The sequence below is a fragment of the Bos grunniens genome, chromosome 4, assembly GCF_055505025.1.
Source record: "Bos grunniens cultivar Pamir isolate PY7600 chromosome 4, Bosgru_T2T1.0, whole genome shotgun sequence".
Lineage (NCBI taxonomy): Eukaryota > Metazoa > Chordata > Mammalia > Artiodactyla > Bovidae > Bos > Bos grunniens.
In genome coordinates, this window is record NC_141168.1 from 17,412,321 (window position 1) to 17,429,074 (window position 16,754).

A 16,754-nucleotide genomic window follows, 5' to 3' on the forward strand; every position below is an offset into this window, starting at 1 on the left:
GTCATCCAACCATCTCATCCTCTGTTGTCCCCTTCTCTTCCTCCCTTCAATCTTTACCAGCATCAGGGTCTTTTCCAATGAGTCAGTTCTTCTCATCAGAAGGCCAAAGTATTGGAGCTTCAGCTTCAGCATCAGTCCTTCCAATGGAATATTCAGAACTGATTTCCTTTAGGATTGACTGGTTTGATCTCCTTGCAGTCCAAGGGACTCTCAAGAGTCCTCTCCAACACAGTTCAAAAGCATCAATTCTTCAGCGCTCAGCTTTGTTTATGGTTCAACTCTCACATCCATACATGACTACTGGAAAAACCATAGCTTTTGTCCGCAAAGTAATGTCTCTGCTTTTTAATATGCTGCCTAGTTTTGTCACGTTATTTCCTCATATTAATCCTTCATTCATCCTGCTTAATATCATTTAACATTTCTAAAATATCATTTCATATTCATTTCCTTGCTCAAAATACTTCAGAAGCATCGTATTACAAAATAAATCCAAAACTCTTACTATGGCATTAATTAAATGCCTTCTACATGCTAACTCAAAACTACCTTTCCAACTTTTTTTTCACTTGAGCACTTTAATCCATTCAGTTTATATACCCACTCTCCTCCCAAACATGCTGGCTTATCTTTCCTCATGCTTTCCCCTTATTTGGAATAATCTCTTACTCCTCTCTGAATACTCCCACCCTTTACAACTTAGCCCAAGTTGTAAAGCTTTTCTCCTAGATGTTTTCCACTCAAAATCACAATGATCTTTTTCTGCTCTCCTAATGTATTTTTTTGTCTAGGCACAATTATTTGCCTATAAAAGATTTATCCAGGGAAATCTTGAAAAACAAATAGGTTCTATTTTAATGAGCACAATGAGACTTATGCATAAGTCTAGTAACTTACACATAAGTAGAGAGATTTAGGAACATTTAAGTCTAGTCAAAGATACCAGTAATTACCAATGGAAATGATAGCGCTGAATCCCTATTATATTCAGTAAAATGGTTAAATAAGGAAATGTGACACTTGTCAATGATAGCAACCAAAATGGCTAATTCTTTACCTAAGAGTATTAATCAAACTAAAATGCCTCTAAAAATAGGATCTTAGAAGTATAAGGATTTTCCCAAGCTCATATCAATTATAGCACCATAACAATGATAAAGGTATAAATTATACTATGACAAACCTATTCAATATTAACAGCCATTTTAAAACAATGTGGTAGAAGACTATTCAATAATATAGAAGGTAACAAGAACAATTTACCAAGTGTTATGTATAGTTCAGGCTATTCACAGAAAAACTAATACTGATATTCACTAAGTATCTGGAAGTGCTCAACCTAACTGGTAATCACAGAGACAACATTAAAAATAACAAGTTGTTTATTCAACTATCATACAAACAGAAGGATTTCATTTAAGAAAAACACAACAATATACATCTATAGCTATATATATAGCTTTATATATATAAAGCTCAAAGAATTATAACCAGTGGATAACCATGGTTATTACCAGTGTGGAAGGGATATAATTGGAAGTAGCAGTGAAGGGAGACTTTGGCTGGCAGGATCTCAGTTCCCCAACCAGGGACTGAATCCAGAACTACAGCAAAGAAAGTCTGGAATCCTGACCTCTAGGCCACCAGTGAAATTTCTTTTTTTTTTAATCTAAAAATATTAAATTCACCTAAAGAAACTCAAGACAGATTGGCAAAGGACTGTATTATCATGTCTTTCCTACTAGGCCTATTTTGAGCTGCTCTCTTGTCCAGTATCTTTAGCAAAAATACTTCTCAGTAGCATCAAACCCTTACCTGATAAATTGTCTGGCCTCCTGCAATTATTGATATTATAGTTTACACAGTAAATGCATCTTAAAGCAATGCAAATTTTATTTTCCAAATTTTAAAAGCCTTTGAATTTTGCTACATATAAGATGAAGAAATCCCTTTAAATCTATTCCTAGAGGGCACTAGTTCACATACCATGACTCAGAAAAAAATGGCTTACCGAGTCATTAGTACTTAACCTGATAATCAGTGTTTCAAGCCAATGAAGTCTAATTATACTGGAACACCAAAATGGAAAACAAACTTACAGAACCACCTATTGCCTCCAAGTTATAATAACCCTAAACTAATAACCAACTTTCATTGATCACCTACGGAAGACAGAAGCATGACACTGCCAAAACTCCAGTTTGATAACCAAGAAGAAAATATCTACTGGTCATACAGATAGTTGCTGCAGCCCTATCACAACCTTATCTTCCACCTTTACTAATTTCCTTAACCTACCAACAGAAAAAGGCAGAGATTTAAGTCAGTGGAAAGTCAGTCAAGAGCTGACTTAACAACAAAGAAACAGTATACTCAGATTTCTATAATCACCACTTATGGATACAGAACCTTCCTCCCAAATACCCTAAAACTGCTGATTCTCAACTGTTCCTATGGGATTTAAAGAAGATGAAGAGAAATTTATTTAGCTTAAAGAGGCCAAGGACTTAAAAAGGCATGTCATGGCAAGCAATTAGAATTGTTAACTGCAATAAAGAAACTATTATTTGAGGGGACAATTCTCTCTTGCCCTTTGAAAAACCACACCCATCAGACTGCTTTAAAAGGCTATTATTTTACATTTTTATTGTATTTGCAGTACCACACTATTACTGGTCAACAGAAGTTAAATATACATGTGCTTTTTAAGTAGAATTCATTTTGTGGTAGTATTAACAAGCTGGCCCAAACTGCTTTACCAAGTTGATTCTTAGGGACAAGATTTAGTATAAGGCCAAAACAAATAGAGGAAAACCAGCCCAGGAAGTTCTCTGCTGCTGCTGCTGCTGCTGCTAAGTCACTTCAGTTGTGTCTGACTCTGTGCGACCCCACAGACGGCAGTCCACCAGGCTCCCTCGTCCCTGGGATTCTCCAGGCAAGAACACTGGAGTGGGTTGCCATTTCCTTCTCCAATGCATGAAAGTGAAAAGTGAAAGTGAAGTTGCTCAGCTGTGTCCGACTCTTAGCAACCCCATGGACTGCAGCCTACTAGGCTCCGCTGTCCATGGGATTTTCCAGGCAAGAGTACTGGAGTGGGGTGCCAGTGCCTTCTCCCAGGAAGTTCTCAAGGAAGCTCAAATGCCTCAGCAAGTGTGGATGATGATCTAATAATATGAAGAGCAGACAGAATCCTTAAAATTCCCAGACAGGGCACATAAATGCTTTCTGATATCCACTTACATCACTCTCACATTTGAGGACACTTTTCAAACAATTTACAATTATTTTAAGTACAAAAATATATTTCCTTTCAACTCAGTTTAGTATATACTATGAAGAAGCCAATTTCATTGAAAATTAGTTATGCCAAGACATTGCCATTCTTTAAAACATAATTGAACAAAATCAGTTTTAAAAGCCATACCAAAAGAATGACTTTTTATATACTTTTTTACTAAAAAGTGTTAACTCAACTCCATCAAATGCCTTACTTATAAGACTGCTCATAACTTTTACACCATCAAATCTACCCCTATCCTCTCTTTTAAAATAAATATGAAGCCACTTAAGGGTTCAGAAAGTCCAAAATCAAAGCACTAGAGGTGGGTTCAAAATCTTTGTGGTATAATAAGCAGATTTTAAAGTCACAATGTGACTTTATAAAGGCTAATAAATGCCTGGAAGAATACATGTCTTCCTGTTTAGAGAGTCATTGAGATTCAAACAGTTTTAACTGCAAGGTATCAGATATTGGGTTAAGCACTTCCCTTTAGATTATTGAAGTTATATCCAGTTCTAGGACAGCATGATCTTTCAAGATGCTGGGGTAAGAAAGTGAGAAAAATCACTAAAACAAATCTTCCAACCATCACATGTCATCCTATGGCCTCGCAGGCTTAGAGAACAAGTCTACACCCATCAAACCAAACTTCATTACATGCTCTAATCTAGAGTATACATGGCCTCAGAAAAACATACACAATCCAGAAATATCTAAAAACTGAACTGGGAAGTACTATACATATTTAGCCTCAACATGTGGAGTCTTAAGACTGGGAATGAGGAAGTTATGGTGGTCTCTTTAAACTGTATTCTACTTCCTGCCTACAATAACCAACACGACAAATGTCAAATGTCAAAACTTGGACTTAACTATTTATCATGAGTGTACAACAACCATTTTGATATATTCTAGGTAGAAGTAAGTGCTGAATACCTATATCGCTCTTTTTCCAAAAAATAATTTAGCAACTGATGCTGAATGCATACCGTCACATACTGAGGAAATACATACTGTGGAAAATTCTTCAAGAGATGGGACTACCCAGAGCACCTGACCTGCCTCCAGAGAAATCTGCATGCAGGTGAAGAAGCAACAGTTAGAACTGGACATGGAACAACAGACTGGTTCTAAATTAGGAAAGCAGTATGTCAAGGCTGTATATTGTCACCCTGCTTATTTAACTTATATGCTGAGTACATCATGCAAAATGGCGGGATGGATGAAGCACAAGCTGGAATCAAGACTGCCTGGAGAAATCAGTAACCTGAGATATGCAGATGACACCACCCTTATGGCCTAAAACGAAGAGAAACTGAAGAGCCTCTTGATGAAAGTGAAAGAGGAGAATGAAGAAGCTGCTTAAAACTCAACATTCAGAAAACTAAGATCATGGCATCTGGTCCCATCACTTCATGGCAAATAGATGGGCAAACAATGGGAACAGTGACAAACTTTATTTTCTTGGGCTCCAAAATCACTGCAGATGGTGACTGCAGCCATGAAACTAGAGGATGCCTGCTTCTTGGAAGAAAAGTTATGACCAACCTAGACAGCATATTAAAAAGCAGAGACATTACTTTGCTGACAAAGGTCCATCTAATCAAGGCTATGGTTTTTCCAGTAGTCATGTATGGATGTGAGAGTCGCAAACAGTTGGACATGACTGAGCAACTGAACTGAACTGACACACTGTCACATTATTTGACAAGTAATGTAACAGGAAATACAACAGACAATAAAAATAGGACAGAAGGGGGGAAAAACACAAACCAATCATTCAATACAGGGTTCTATATGCCCCATAATTTGTTATCACTGGTTTTCAACTACCAAAGCTGTCTTAGTCCTTCTATCCACAAGCAACGGCAGCAGGATAAAGTGCATCCTATACGCCACAGGCAGTCTTCCTTTCTCCCTTAGGTGGTCACCTGCTCCCCCTTCACATAACTCCTCTCCAGCATAAGTAACAGCTATATATACAAAAAGCCCACAAACTGGCCTCACAGGCTTTCCAACAAATCACAGAATTTATCACTAACATCTCTCTTGGACCCAGCCACATCTCAATGCATCCTATTTTTCTCCTTATCTGGAAATCCCCAACTGAGTTTAGCTTGCCCAGTTCTCTGAATCTTCATACAAATGCATGCTCCATCACAGTAGAAATGGTATAGGCCCCCACACGTACCACCAGCCACCCTGCTCACAGAAGAGAAAAGGCAGAATGTAAAAAGTAGATGAACTGACAAGTTAAATGTATTAGGGAAAAAAAAAAAGGTGAACCAAGTATACAGAGGTCTCAAACAAAAGCTTGAGAGCCAAATACGGCCCTCAGATATATTTTGGCCAGCCCAGGAGGTGTTTTAGTTAGAAGCCAACATTTAAAAGTAAGAATAATAGAGTAAAATGCAGATTTCAGCATTCTTTTGAGAAATGGAAAGATTTGGCAACCCTAAGGCCAAATTCCTGCAAAGTTAACAAAGGCTGGAACCGAGCAGCAGTGTCCCCTTCAGACAGGGCATGTGCTGTCTGTCTTCCGTTTGGAAGAATCCCCCACTTTCAGTGTCCATCAGACTTGCTTCACTGATTGATCAGTGCACAACTGAGGACATCTGAATTTGCTACTCCTGAATTTCAAACACTAAAATAACTACAGGACAGTATAAACTATAGGGCAATAATATCCCCATTTGTTGTTTAACCGTACTCTTTTTTGTGAGAGTCTAGGCTTGGAAAAGATATCTTCTCCCAAGTCATTGTTGGCCAATAATTTTTCTTAAAGGGCTCCAAATAATCTGTTGTGGTCTGTAAGAAGACAAAACAGTTAAGAAGAATATGTAACAAGTGATTGGAGGACCAAAGATAAAGGCTACATGGAACAAAATTCCTGAAGGAGATCAAAATCAGTGGGGTTGTCAATTAAGAGGTTAAAACCACACAGATGTTTATGTACAAAGAATTTACGACAAGTACAGAATAAAGCAACTCTCCACAAGAATGATAAGCTTTAATTTCTGTTTTATCCAATGAAGTAATTCTCTGCATAGGTCTAGCCCTCTGGGTAATCAGGAGGCCAGGTTAATATATCTGCCTAAAAGAGAGAGAAAAATATTGGTGTTTTAATGTCTTTTTTTGCAAAATTAATCTGTTACTTGCTATTTCCTGAAATAAATTATTTTTCAGAGAAAAGAATGATATGTTTAAGTGACTAAACAGCATTTCGCATTTAGATAGCACTTTAAACATTTTAAACATTAACAATCTATTTTTCATCTTATGTTGACAAAACTTTTGTGTTATAAAGTTGACTAAGCAGACCTTACTTTCACCTCACACATACTAAAGCACAAAGAAGCCAAGAGGTTTCACTAAGGTAACCCAGCTAGTTATGGCAAAGAGAAGATTAGAATGCAGCTTCATTAAATCATAACCCTGGGTTCTTTCCACTACAGCCCGCTGCTGCTGCTGCCTCTCATCCAGTGTAAGTCTACAAAGGGTGGAAAGGAGGTTCAAAGGATCCATTCAAGTCTCCAAAATTCCTCCCAATTTCAAGAATGAGACTGGCTCTTCTACTCAATTTTAGGTCCCCAAAGGAGAGTCATTCATTTCCACAGACACTGCATTTGTGTGTCATATGTTTTGTCTTCCCAATTATTTTTAAAGTTTCTCCAGGAGGCGGCAAATAACATGATTCTTTGTATGTCCAACATAAATACTCAAATATTTCATTATTTATATACAGAATTTAACAAATTATCTCCATCTCTTGTTCCAAGAAACAAAAGGTCAGAAATAACCTTAAGTGATTTTCAGAAATAATGACAAGGACATCTAAGTTATATTACAAAAGGGAAAAAAGTAAGAAGAAAAGGTAGCTAGGGATACAAGTTTTATTTGTGTTTTATAAACCTCAAAAAACTAAGTCATTTTTTTGTCATATGCACAAAAAGTAATCGAACTTTGGTGGGTTAACATTTTGCAAATATCTAAAAGATTTTCTTTTAGTTAAAATATAAATACACATATGGTGCTTATATAAACAATTGTCATATATGTATAACTATACATATAGACATCTACATATACTGTCTTTAAACACCAATGAAAATCTCTGCTGTTTAAGAGTGATCTTTTACAAAGCCTGGAGCCTAGAGCGGACAAGGTATCTTCTCACAGGTCACTTAAGAGTCTGATGATTTTCTTAAAAGGTTCCAAATAACTTGTAATAATATGCATACATAACATTCACTGTTATGATATTCATGGCATGCTTTTAGATTTATGTACATAAAACCTTGATGAGGCAGAATATTTTAAATCTCTACTTAGAATGAAATAAAAGAGTCAGCAGTCAAAATAAAACACTAGGGAAGAAATATAGTCCATTAAATTCAATGATAACAAGAGTAACATTTTATCCTTGCAAAATGACAGTGCTTGAGTATATCCTAATCACATAAAACAATTTTACACATCAACCAACTTCTTTTGGACACTGGTTTGTCTATGCCAGGAAAGATCTCCAATAAGATTTAATGCAAACTGTGAGGTTCCTTCTTTATAGGATATGCTGGGAGTCTTCCATTTTCAAAGGGCAATTGTAACCCTTGGTTTTATAACCCATGGGGGAAAAAAACATTTTAATAAGAGTGTTGGAGGGAGTAGAGAGTAATAACTGAAACTCCTAATTTGATAATACAGTATATACCAAAAATATATATGCATAAATGTTTTGACCTAAAAAATCCCCTTCTAGGAATTTGTTCTACAGATAAACTTGAAGTAGTATGAAATGCCATGCTACTAAATAATTTACTGTAGCACTATTAGAAAAGCAAATTTTTGGAAACAATTTTGCAATTATGTGGGGACTAGTTAAATAAACTGTGATATTTCCATACAACCGAATACCATGTAGCTCTGAAAAAGAGAGAAAGCTCCCTTTGCCTGGATATGAAAAAAAATCTCCATGATATAGGAAATGAAAAAAGCAAAGAGCAGAATCATGTATTCTGCTATATGTGTAAAAGGGTGGCGGTAGGGGAAGGAATAATGTATACAGAAAGATACACATAAAATATCTTTGGGAAGGACACTCAAGAACACTATTTGCCTCTTGGAAATGAGATTAGGTGGGTGGACAAGAGAATAAAAGGAAGATTTTTCATTCCATACTTTTGAATTTGAACCATGTAAAATGTACTAGCTGGTTAAAACACTAAATTTAACCCAAGTATTTATTAATTTGTATAAAAATTATAAACAGCTATTTCAGGATTTATAATCTGAGAACACTGCATTATAATTAACACTACAAATCAGTGTAACAACTTTGGCTATTCTTTCCATCAGTGCACCCCTCAGGATATTATACAGCCACAGAATACAGAGCCAGAGAAGGATGGGAAAAATCTGAACTTCTCAAATTTACAGGGAAGAAAACTTTGGCACAAAGAGGTTAAATAAACTCACCAATGGATACAATTAGCAGCTGGCAAAGTATGACCTAGAACCTGACCCACATTTCAAAACATTCTCATCTATTTTCCTCCCCTCAAACTGTTTCCTCACAAGTGCTCACCAAGATCACCAAGAAATGACAGTTACTACTACTGCCACCCTAACTGCACTCTGAAGATAACACGAATGACGGGGCTAGTGTGAGCTGATGTCCTATCTCTGTGAGATACTTTCCAGTGCTCTCAGGGGAACCACAAGAGAGGTAAGGTCTTGCTTCTCTTGGGTCAGGTCTGAGCAATGAGACAGGGGTAGTTAAAGCCATAGAATAAACACGGGAAGGGTATGGGAGGGATTTTCCAACCAAGTCAACTATATCAGAAAAAATGAGAATAATAGTAAGCAATTTCACAATCAGGAAATTCAAATTTATTTTTATATTAAAACAAACACTAATCTATTGTGGCACAGTTTATAAAATGCACATGGATTTTTAAGGTAGACAAGGCACTTATAAAGAAATTTCATGCTGCTTCTTGACTGATCCTGTAAGTGGCCTAGAAGGACACACATTCAAAATCTCTTAAACACTTAAGAGGCAGGAAGGCTTAAGAACTACTACACCAAAGGAATTAAAGCAGTGTTCTCAATGGCAGTGGAAAGAGCAAAGGATTAAGCTAAACAGACCTGGAAATGCAGTCTCATTTCTGCCATCAGTACATGTGACCTTAGATCAGTTATTTAACCTTAAGCTCAGACCTCTTTCCTCATCTGTAAATGTGGTCAATGTCACTTACCTTGCAGTGCTGTTACAAGGATTGTAGGTAATGATAAGCAAACTGCTGAAACTCCAGAAGGAGTACAAGAAATGACAGTTACTACTATAGCCACCACAAACCTATTGGAATCTTTATTTGATCATCTAACCATTCATCTGGGTTCAATTTATTAGAACAAGATAATGTGAGCAATGGATGTCATAAGCCCTCCCAACCAGTCACAGGGAAAAAAAAAATAGGCCAATAGGATAAAATTACCTGAGTGAAGTTTATTATACTCACATATTTCATTTCAAACTTCTTAGCCAACATTTCCACTTCTTGCCTCTCTTGATGATCATCATTGAATGGGTCTTCTGTGTAAACAGGCTTTTTCTGATTCAAAGTGAATGGTAAAAGAAACAGAAGTATTAGTATTACTTCAGTTACAGTTGACTATATCTTTAAAATTTAGTAAATAAGTCAATTTTTCCAAATATTAACAAATAAATTAGAAGCATTAAAAAGTAATTAAAAAAGAAACTAACACTGTAAATCAACTACACTTCATTTGAAAAATCCATTTTAATTTTTTAAAAATTCAAAAATTAAAAAAAAACTAATTAGAAAGACATGTTGGTTTATAGCAAAAATATTTGCAGTTTTAATGGACTCTTACACATTTTAAAGTTTTTCAACAGTTAAAAACTCAACAATTCAAATTGTCTTCAGTCACAAAATGATCTATGGTTACCCTATCCAAAATAAAAAGGCCAAAGAAACCCAAGAAAATTAGGTTAAAAAAAAAAAACAAAACACCTATAACTTCCCAACAAAGATTAACCAATTTGGTCAGAAAATCTTTTGCTTCTAAAAGTTTATTACAATTATCATTTAATCATCTGCCCTGAGTTAGCACTGGAGTATCTATAGCTGCTACAGCTTTTTGCTGAGGCCAAGCACAGACAAGCTCTATATCATCTACATCCTGTCAATGAATATCCATTCAAGAAATTCATACGACTTCTAAACAAGGCAGAAAAATTTGATAGCTACAGCTTACATTATCAAGGCTTCCTTTTAGCAGGTAGAGTTAAAATCTACTATAAAGCACAGTTTAAAACATACAGCTAGGATCCTGCATTTACCACCTACTGATCAAAATAAACAAAAAGACACATCACATCTTTTACTCAAGCTTACTATTTCACAGACACACTTCATATATATAGATAGATAGATAGATAGATAGATAGATACATTTCAATATACAAAAAAAAAACAAAACAAGGAGCTACACATAATCTAATTATGAACAACTGACTAGAAAGTTCATGGAAAAAAAGGCTAAATGCTTTAACTGACGTACCATCTTCAAGCAGTAATTAAAGTGAGAGTACATTACAGCTGAAATATTAGACACAGATTTGCCCTGAAGGTCAAGAAAAAATGTAGAAGGGATGACGTTTTGCAAACTTTGAAACCAAGATATTTTATCCTGGCTATAAAGGCTGAGACATGATTAATCGAAAAATATGGACAGAATGAATACAAAACAATTCATCATACTTAGGAGGCATTAGAATGAAAGGATACATTTTAAAGCTTAAAGGAACTTTTAAATCAATTTTGAAAATTATCTATTAAATAACATGTACAGTCCTTTATCCCAACAGGAGTTATCAAAGGAAAATATAAATATGACCTGAAGGAAACAAAACAGCAGCAAGGTGATGAAACAAGAAAGGAAAGAAACAAAACATAAATGACAGAAATAAAAAAAGCAAGCAAGCAAGCAGAAAGGTGATGAAACAAGAAGCACCAGGCATGTGCAGGGGACAGCCTTAACATGAGATCAGAGTTAAGGACAGTCAACAACCACTGTGCCTTGCCATTATAAACTGTTCCTCATATCACGATGGAGTCCAAATACTACATCTCACTACTGATCTGACCCACTTCTATATGAGCAAATATAAACACATGGATAGATATTTTAAATAAGAATCACCTTATAAACCATTATCAAATATTTTATATGTGGATTTTTATATAGGCAGCAAAATTAAATCACTTATTTACTCTTGATAATCTATAAAAGTAAATTTAAGGAAACTGACTCACTTTCAAAATTAAGGCTCTAAGCTTTACATTTTTGGGGTGAAAAGACCTAATAATTAGTAAATACCGAAATAACCGATCAACCCATAGGCAAAATTGATGCAACAATTCTTTCCTTTGATTAACTAATTAACACCATTTTCAGAAGAGCTTTCATATATGTTATCCAAAATATGCAGTATGACAAATAATGGAATACCACAGAATGCTCTGGTAACAGTATAATCACATTACCACTGTAATCATTTATTTTTATACAAAATGCTCAATTAATCATGCTTAAGGGAAGATGTTTTCTGGTTAAGTGATTCTCTGGTTTACTAAGAGTTAAAAAAGAATTTCTTGTGTATCAATTCCCCTGAGCCAGAAAAGGTGAACAAATTACTCTTTCAGGATAGAGATGATTACAGTGCCTCCACCTCAACCAGGATCAATGCTCTGCAGACAAGGTTAAGGGTTTAGCTAATCTGTGTTCTGACAACTAGAGCGGGTTTTGTTTTCCATATTTTGCCAACACCTGCTCATTTGATTATGTTTTCCCTTATAAATAAGTAAGTTTAGAAAAATTCCTGACTGCATTTAGTTAATAGGGGTTTTACTGTTATATATTTATGAAAGATGGTTTAAATTCACCCCAGTACAGATTGTACTCACATGTAACAGGTTTTTTATACTTACATATCTATCAAGTAAAATCTTACTGGGTAATAGACAGCTATCTCAATATTGCAGAAAGTTTCCTTCTTTTAATTTTACAAGATCTCTTTTCCTTCCCTTGCTACTCTTAACCTGCTACATAGTATGTTGTTCAATTACAATAAGGCAAAATGAGGGCTTCCCTCATAGCTCAGTCGGTAAAGAATCTCCTGCAATGCAGGAGACCTGGGTTCTATTCCTGGGTCAGGAAGATCCCATGGAGAAGGAAATGGCAACCCACTCCAGTATTCTTGCCTGGAGAATCCCATGGACAGAGGAGCCTGGCAGGCTACAGTCCATAGGGTCGAAATAGTCGGACATGACTTAGCCACTAAGTCACCACAAAATTTAAAAACTATTTTGAAAATATTCCATCATCACTGAAAATAAACTGGACTCCTCCTGAGGGGAAGAAAAACCAAAGCTGGGAATCTCCACTTTGCAGATTAATTCTATTGCTTACATTTTGCCTTTTCCTGGTTTCTCTTCCCAGGATTTCCTTTCATGGAAATGTGACAACTTCATTTAGAAAGGTGTTTTCTATACTTCCTTATGTAATAAATATGTTCACTGGGAATAATCATAGGAAAATCTGGCAAATATTTGTTGCAAAGGCACACTGTATGTATAAACAATGGATATTTTGGTTAAGTGGAATATGTCAAATGATATATGGCTGAATGTACAAGATAACTAGACTAATACACCACAAACTGATAGTGTAAAAGAAAAATTAAATGAATTATTCACCTTTCTCCTAGTACATTTAATTATTAGTTCTGATATTATCAAATTAATAGGGTAGGGTGTCAAAATCAACTTAATAATTAAAAGATACATATCTATTATTAGTCTATCATCCCATGAATATTATAGCATAAAGATCATAACAGAGGTTTTTGTATTTCTACTATAATTCCTTTTTCAGTTCAATTGGGCAGGACTTTCTAAATTTATACTATATGAGTAAATTGTAAGAATTCTGTTTTTATTAAGAATTGGTACTAGCATATGGGAAAAAGTACTAATAAGATGATATATGAGCACTCTGGGAACCAGCCACCTCTTTGTAAATTGGGGATGAAGGTTTTTTCTCATGCAGTTCTGCTGGACTTAAACTCCACAAGCCACAATTAGAACTGTGTTTAGCACACAGTGAGAAATCAGTAAATGTTAGTCATTATTATGTATTTTTTCCCCAATATAATCACCTATAATTTATGAAGTAGATTAGGGAGTACAACTGCAAACCTTCTTTAGATTAGAAGATCAAATATAGCACAATTTTTTGGAAAAATGCTTCAGTCCAATATTCTCAAAATTCTTTGGAGGAAAAATATGCCATCACTTTATGAATAACATGGGCACTAAAGTGAGTCTAAAGGGCAAAATGTTGTGTAGAAATGACCAAAATGATCTCTATCCTTAACAATTCATTTTGGTTGCAAACACTTAGTAATGATTTGATCACACAACAGTATTTGTAAATAATGATCAAAAGATTGACCGGCTTTACAACAAACAAAATCTAATGACACTGTTTAATATGGTATTTTTAAACTAAGTTATTCATTTCAACTATAAAGATAACCAAGGATGAAAATAAAACAAGTGATTTCTGGGGTCCATTAGACGAGTGCTAAAGCAAAACCTAATAAACAGAATAGTCTCTAAACAACAGAGGAAATTGTTCTTATTACACTTACTCCATCATTTCCCTTTCTAGCTTACTTCTGAAGATCACCAACCAACAATAAAAATTACAGCTACCAACAAGCCCCTCTCCTATCTCCATTGTTCACCAGTTCCACCAAAGGCATACCTAGGTATTTTTAATAAAGTTTTTAGAAATTCAAAGCTAACATTATTTTCATCATCCAAAAATCACAATGGCCAAGTGCAATATCCTTCAACTAGAACCAATAAACTAATGATATGTACACTCAAATAAGAATATGATGGTAAGCGCCAAATAAAACGAGAGACACCCTCCCATTCAATTGCTGCATGAACACTAGAGAAAACAAAGCTTAAAAGGTTTACCAATATCAACACGAAAGAGAAAAATAAGGAACCAGATAACTAGCTCAGGTATCCTTCATTCCTAAAGTGGAATCCTTAGTCTGAAAATGTTTAGATTACTTTTAAATCCCCTTCAATTAAGAAAAATACCCCACGCTCAGAAGCACATCTCAGCGCCCACAACAACAAACAGCGACGAAGGTGAAGATGATCCTGGAGGGGTTACACAATGTCTCTGCTTCACACTGGGGGGCGTGTCCCCCAGGTTTTCTCTTCCTTTCTACCGACTGCTGGAGGTCCGCAAGCAAAACCCAACAACGCAACTTGCAGGGCCCCCAGGTTTTTTTTGTAGAAGGCACAGAGGAAACCTGAGGTTTCGAAAGGTGCAAGGGAAAGCCAGATCCGAACAGCCTTTGGAGCGGGAGCGAGAGCAGGATGCGGGGGGTAGGGGAGGATGGTCGGTGGAGCGGGTAGGAGCCTCGGGGCCAACCCAGGGGAGCAGAGAAAAGCACACCCGCTCGGCCCCTGCCCTTTCCAGCCACCCTCTGCGGAGACCCGAGACGCACAAGGTGGGCGTCGGAAGGTGCAAACCACTGGGGGGAGGCGGACGGGTCTCGAGGCTCCCGGGGTCTGGGGGATGAGGGAGGGATCTTCTGTACCCGTTGTTCTCCACACAGCAACAGCTCCGGGTAACTGAACTCCACGCAGCTCTCGTCGGTGGGATCTTTGAGCACCAGCTCCAGGCGCACCGTCTCCCTCGGCGGCCTCGGCTGCGGCTCGGCCCGGGAAGTCGACTCCCGCGGCGGGGGCGGCTGCAAGTGCAACTGCGGGAGCGGCGGTGGCGGCGGCTCGGGCCGCGGGGGCTCGCGCTGCAGCGACATGGGCGGCTCGGCGCGGCTGACCTCGCGCTGAGGGAGCGGCTTCTCCCGCGGCGGGGGCTGCGCGTCCGACCTGGGGGCAACCTCCCGCGGGGCCGGCGGCTCCGTCCGGGCCGGCTCGCGGTACGGCTGCGGTTCCAGCCGGGGAGGCTCGCGAGGATACTCGGGCTCGCGTTCGGTCCCTGGGAACTCGGCCTCGCGCCGCCTCACCGGTGACAGGCTAATAAACGCTACTCTGCGTGGCTCCGCCATCCCCACTGTTCTGGCCCTCTGCCTTCGCTCGAGCCGGCGCTCGGTTCTACGCCGAGTTGTTTGCCTGCCTGCCCTTCCTTTTGCTCTCTGTAGCTTTTCTTCCCTCCACCACCCTCAGCCGTCTCCGCCGACGCCACCGTGAGTGCGGACTGTGCCCCCTTCCCCGCCACTATGTTCTGACGGGCTCCACCGCCATCGTCAGGGTCGCCGCAGCCGCCATGTTGGATCCCCCACATAAATAGAAGCAGGCCGCTGAGCGGGCGCATGCGCAGACAGGAGACGCTCGCATCCACCGTCGTGGCTGTGGCTCAGTTTTCCTCTTTTCCTCCCAACAGTCTGGAGTCCAGACAGGTCAGCGGAAGTGACATCATGGCAGGACCGGTTTCCATGGAAACAGAGACGCTGTCTGCGCCCTTTCTAAAGGGGAGGGGTCTGGGGGTTCGCGAGAAGCTTCCTGTTCGCACCTGGAAACCCGAGGGGCGCTCAGTGGCGAGCGTGGAGATGTGCCTGGGACCGACCTAGCTATGGCGCCCGGTCATCTCTCTCTCTCTGTCTCTGTCTCTCTCTGTCTCTGTCGCTTCTAGGGAGTTGGGGTTGTCAGCTGGTTAGTCAAGGCAGATGCGGGGAAAGAGTAGAAGGCCGCAAACACCAGCCTCGGTGTCTGCCCGCCCAGCGCCCCGGCAGCCCGAAATGTCAGGGGAAGAAAGGAAATGGCTAACTCCAACCTGACTCACCCTGCAGCTTCATTGCGCAAAGCGCGACGTTGACTCCCACAGGCCTCCCTTTCCTAAACCGACTCCTCTGTTTTTTTTTGGTCGGACTGCGCCGCGGATTGTGTCACAGGGTCATAAAATGCCCAGTAACGTTTTGCAGTTGGGAAATTGAACCAGCCAATGAACACTTCTGGACTCATTCATAAAGTCTAAACTGTTTAATTTACAAAAAACCCTTCTCAACAGAGTGTGGTGGTATTTTATGAAACTCTCTTGAAAGCGGAATGCTACATGACCCATTTCTGGTAGGAGAGGAACCTTAGTTGGAAACGACTCACAGGCACACCTGTCATAAACTAATTGAAATTCACCTTTAAAAGAATGAGGGTTACGGTCCATTTGATTAATAATACATTTAATGGAAAACAAATCTGATAGCTTGCCCTCCACGCCTTCTGTTAATTCCATTAACCAGGTTAACAGTGTTAACACCTGTGGGTGACTTTGAGTCAGTGTGATGTTGTAGACGAGTTATGAGTTGGTTCTGGGTTTTTTGCCTTCTTATTATTAATAC

The 16,754-nt window shown here is 38.4% G+C and overlaps 1 protein-coding gene across 6 annotated transcripts in view; it reads right to left on the bottom strand.

The window, feature by feature from the left end:
- Positions 1-16,323, bottom strand: part of UBN2 (ubinuclein 2) — an 88,815-nt gene extending 72,492 nt beyond the window's left edge. For 3 of the 6 annotated variants that reach the window (XM_086395304.1, XM_086395302.1, XM_086395300.1), the window contains exons 1-2: positions 14,904-15,797; positions 9,802-9,894 (exon numbers count right to left, since the gene is read on the bottom strand). In XM_086395304.1, the coding sequence (XP_086251430.1) occupies positions 9,802-9,894; positions 14,904-15,467 (657 nt within the window). In that variant the 5' untranslated portion in view covers positions 15,468-15,797. Of the gene's footprint in view, positions 1-9,801; positions 9,895-14,903; positions 16,162-16,201 lie in introns of those variants that run through there. The other 3 variants (XM_086395303.1, XM_086395301.1, XM_086395306.1) reach the window with 2 other exon arrangements.
- Positions 16,324-16,754: the final 431 nt, after the last annotated feature.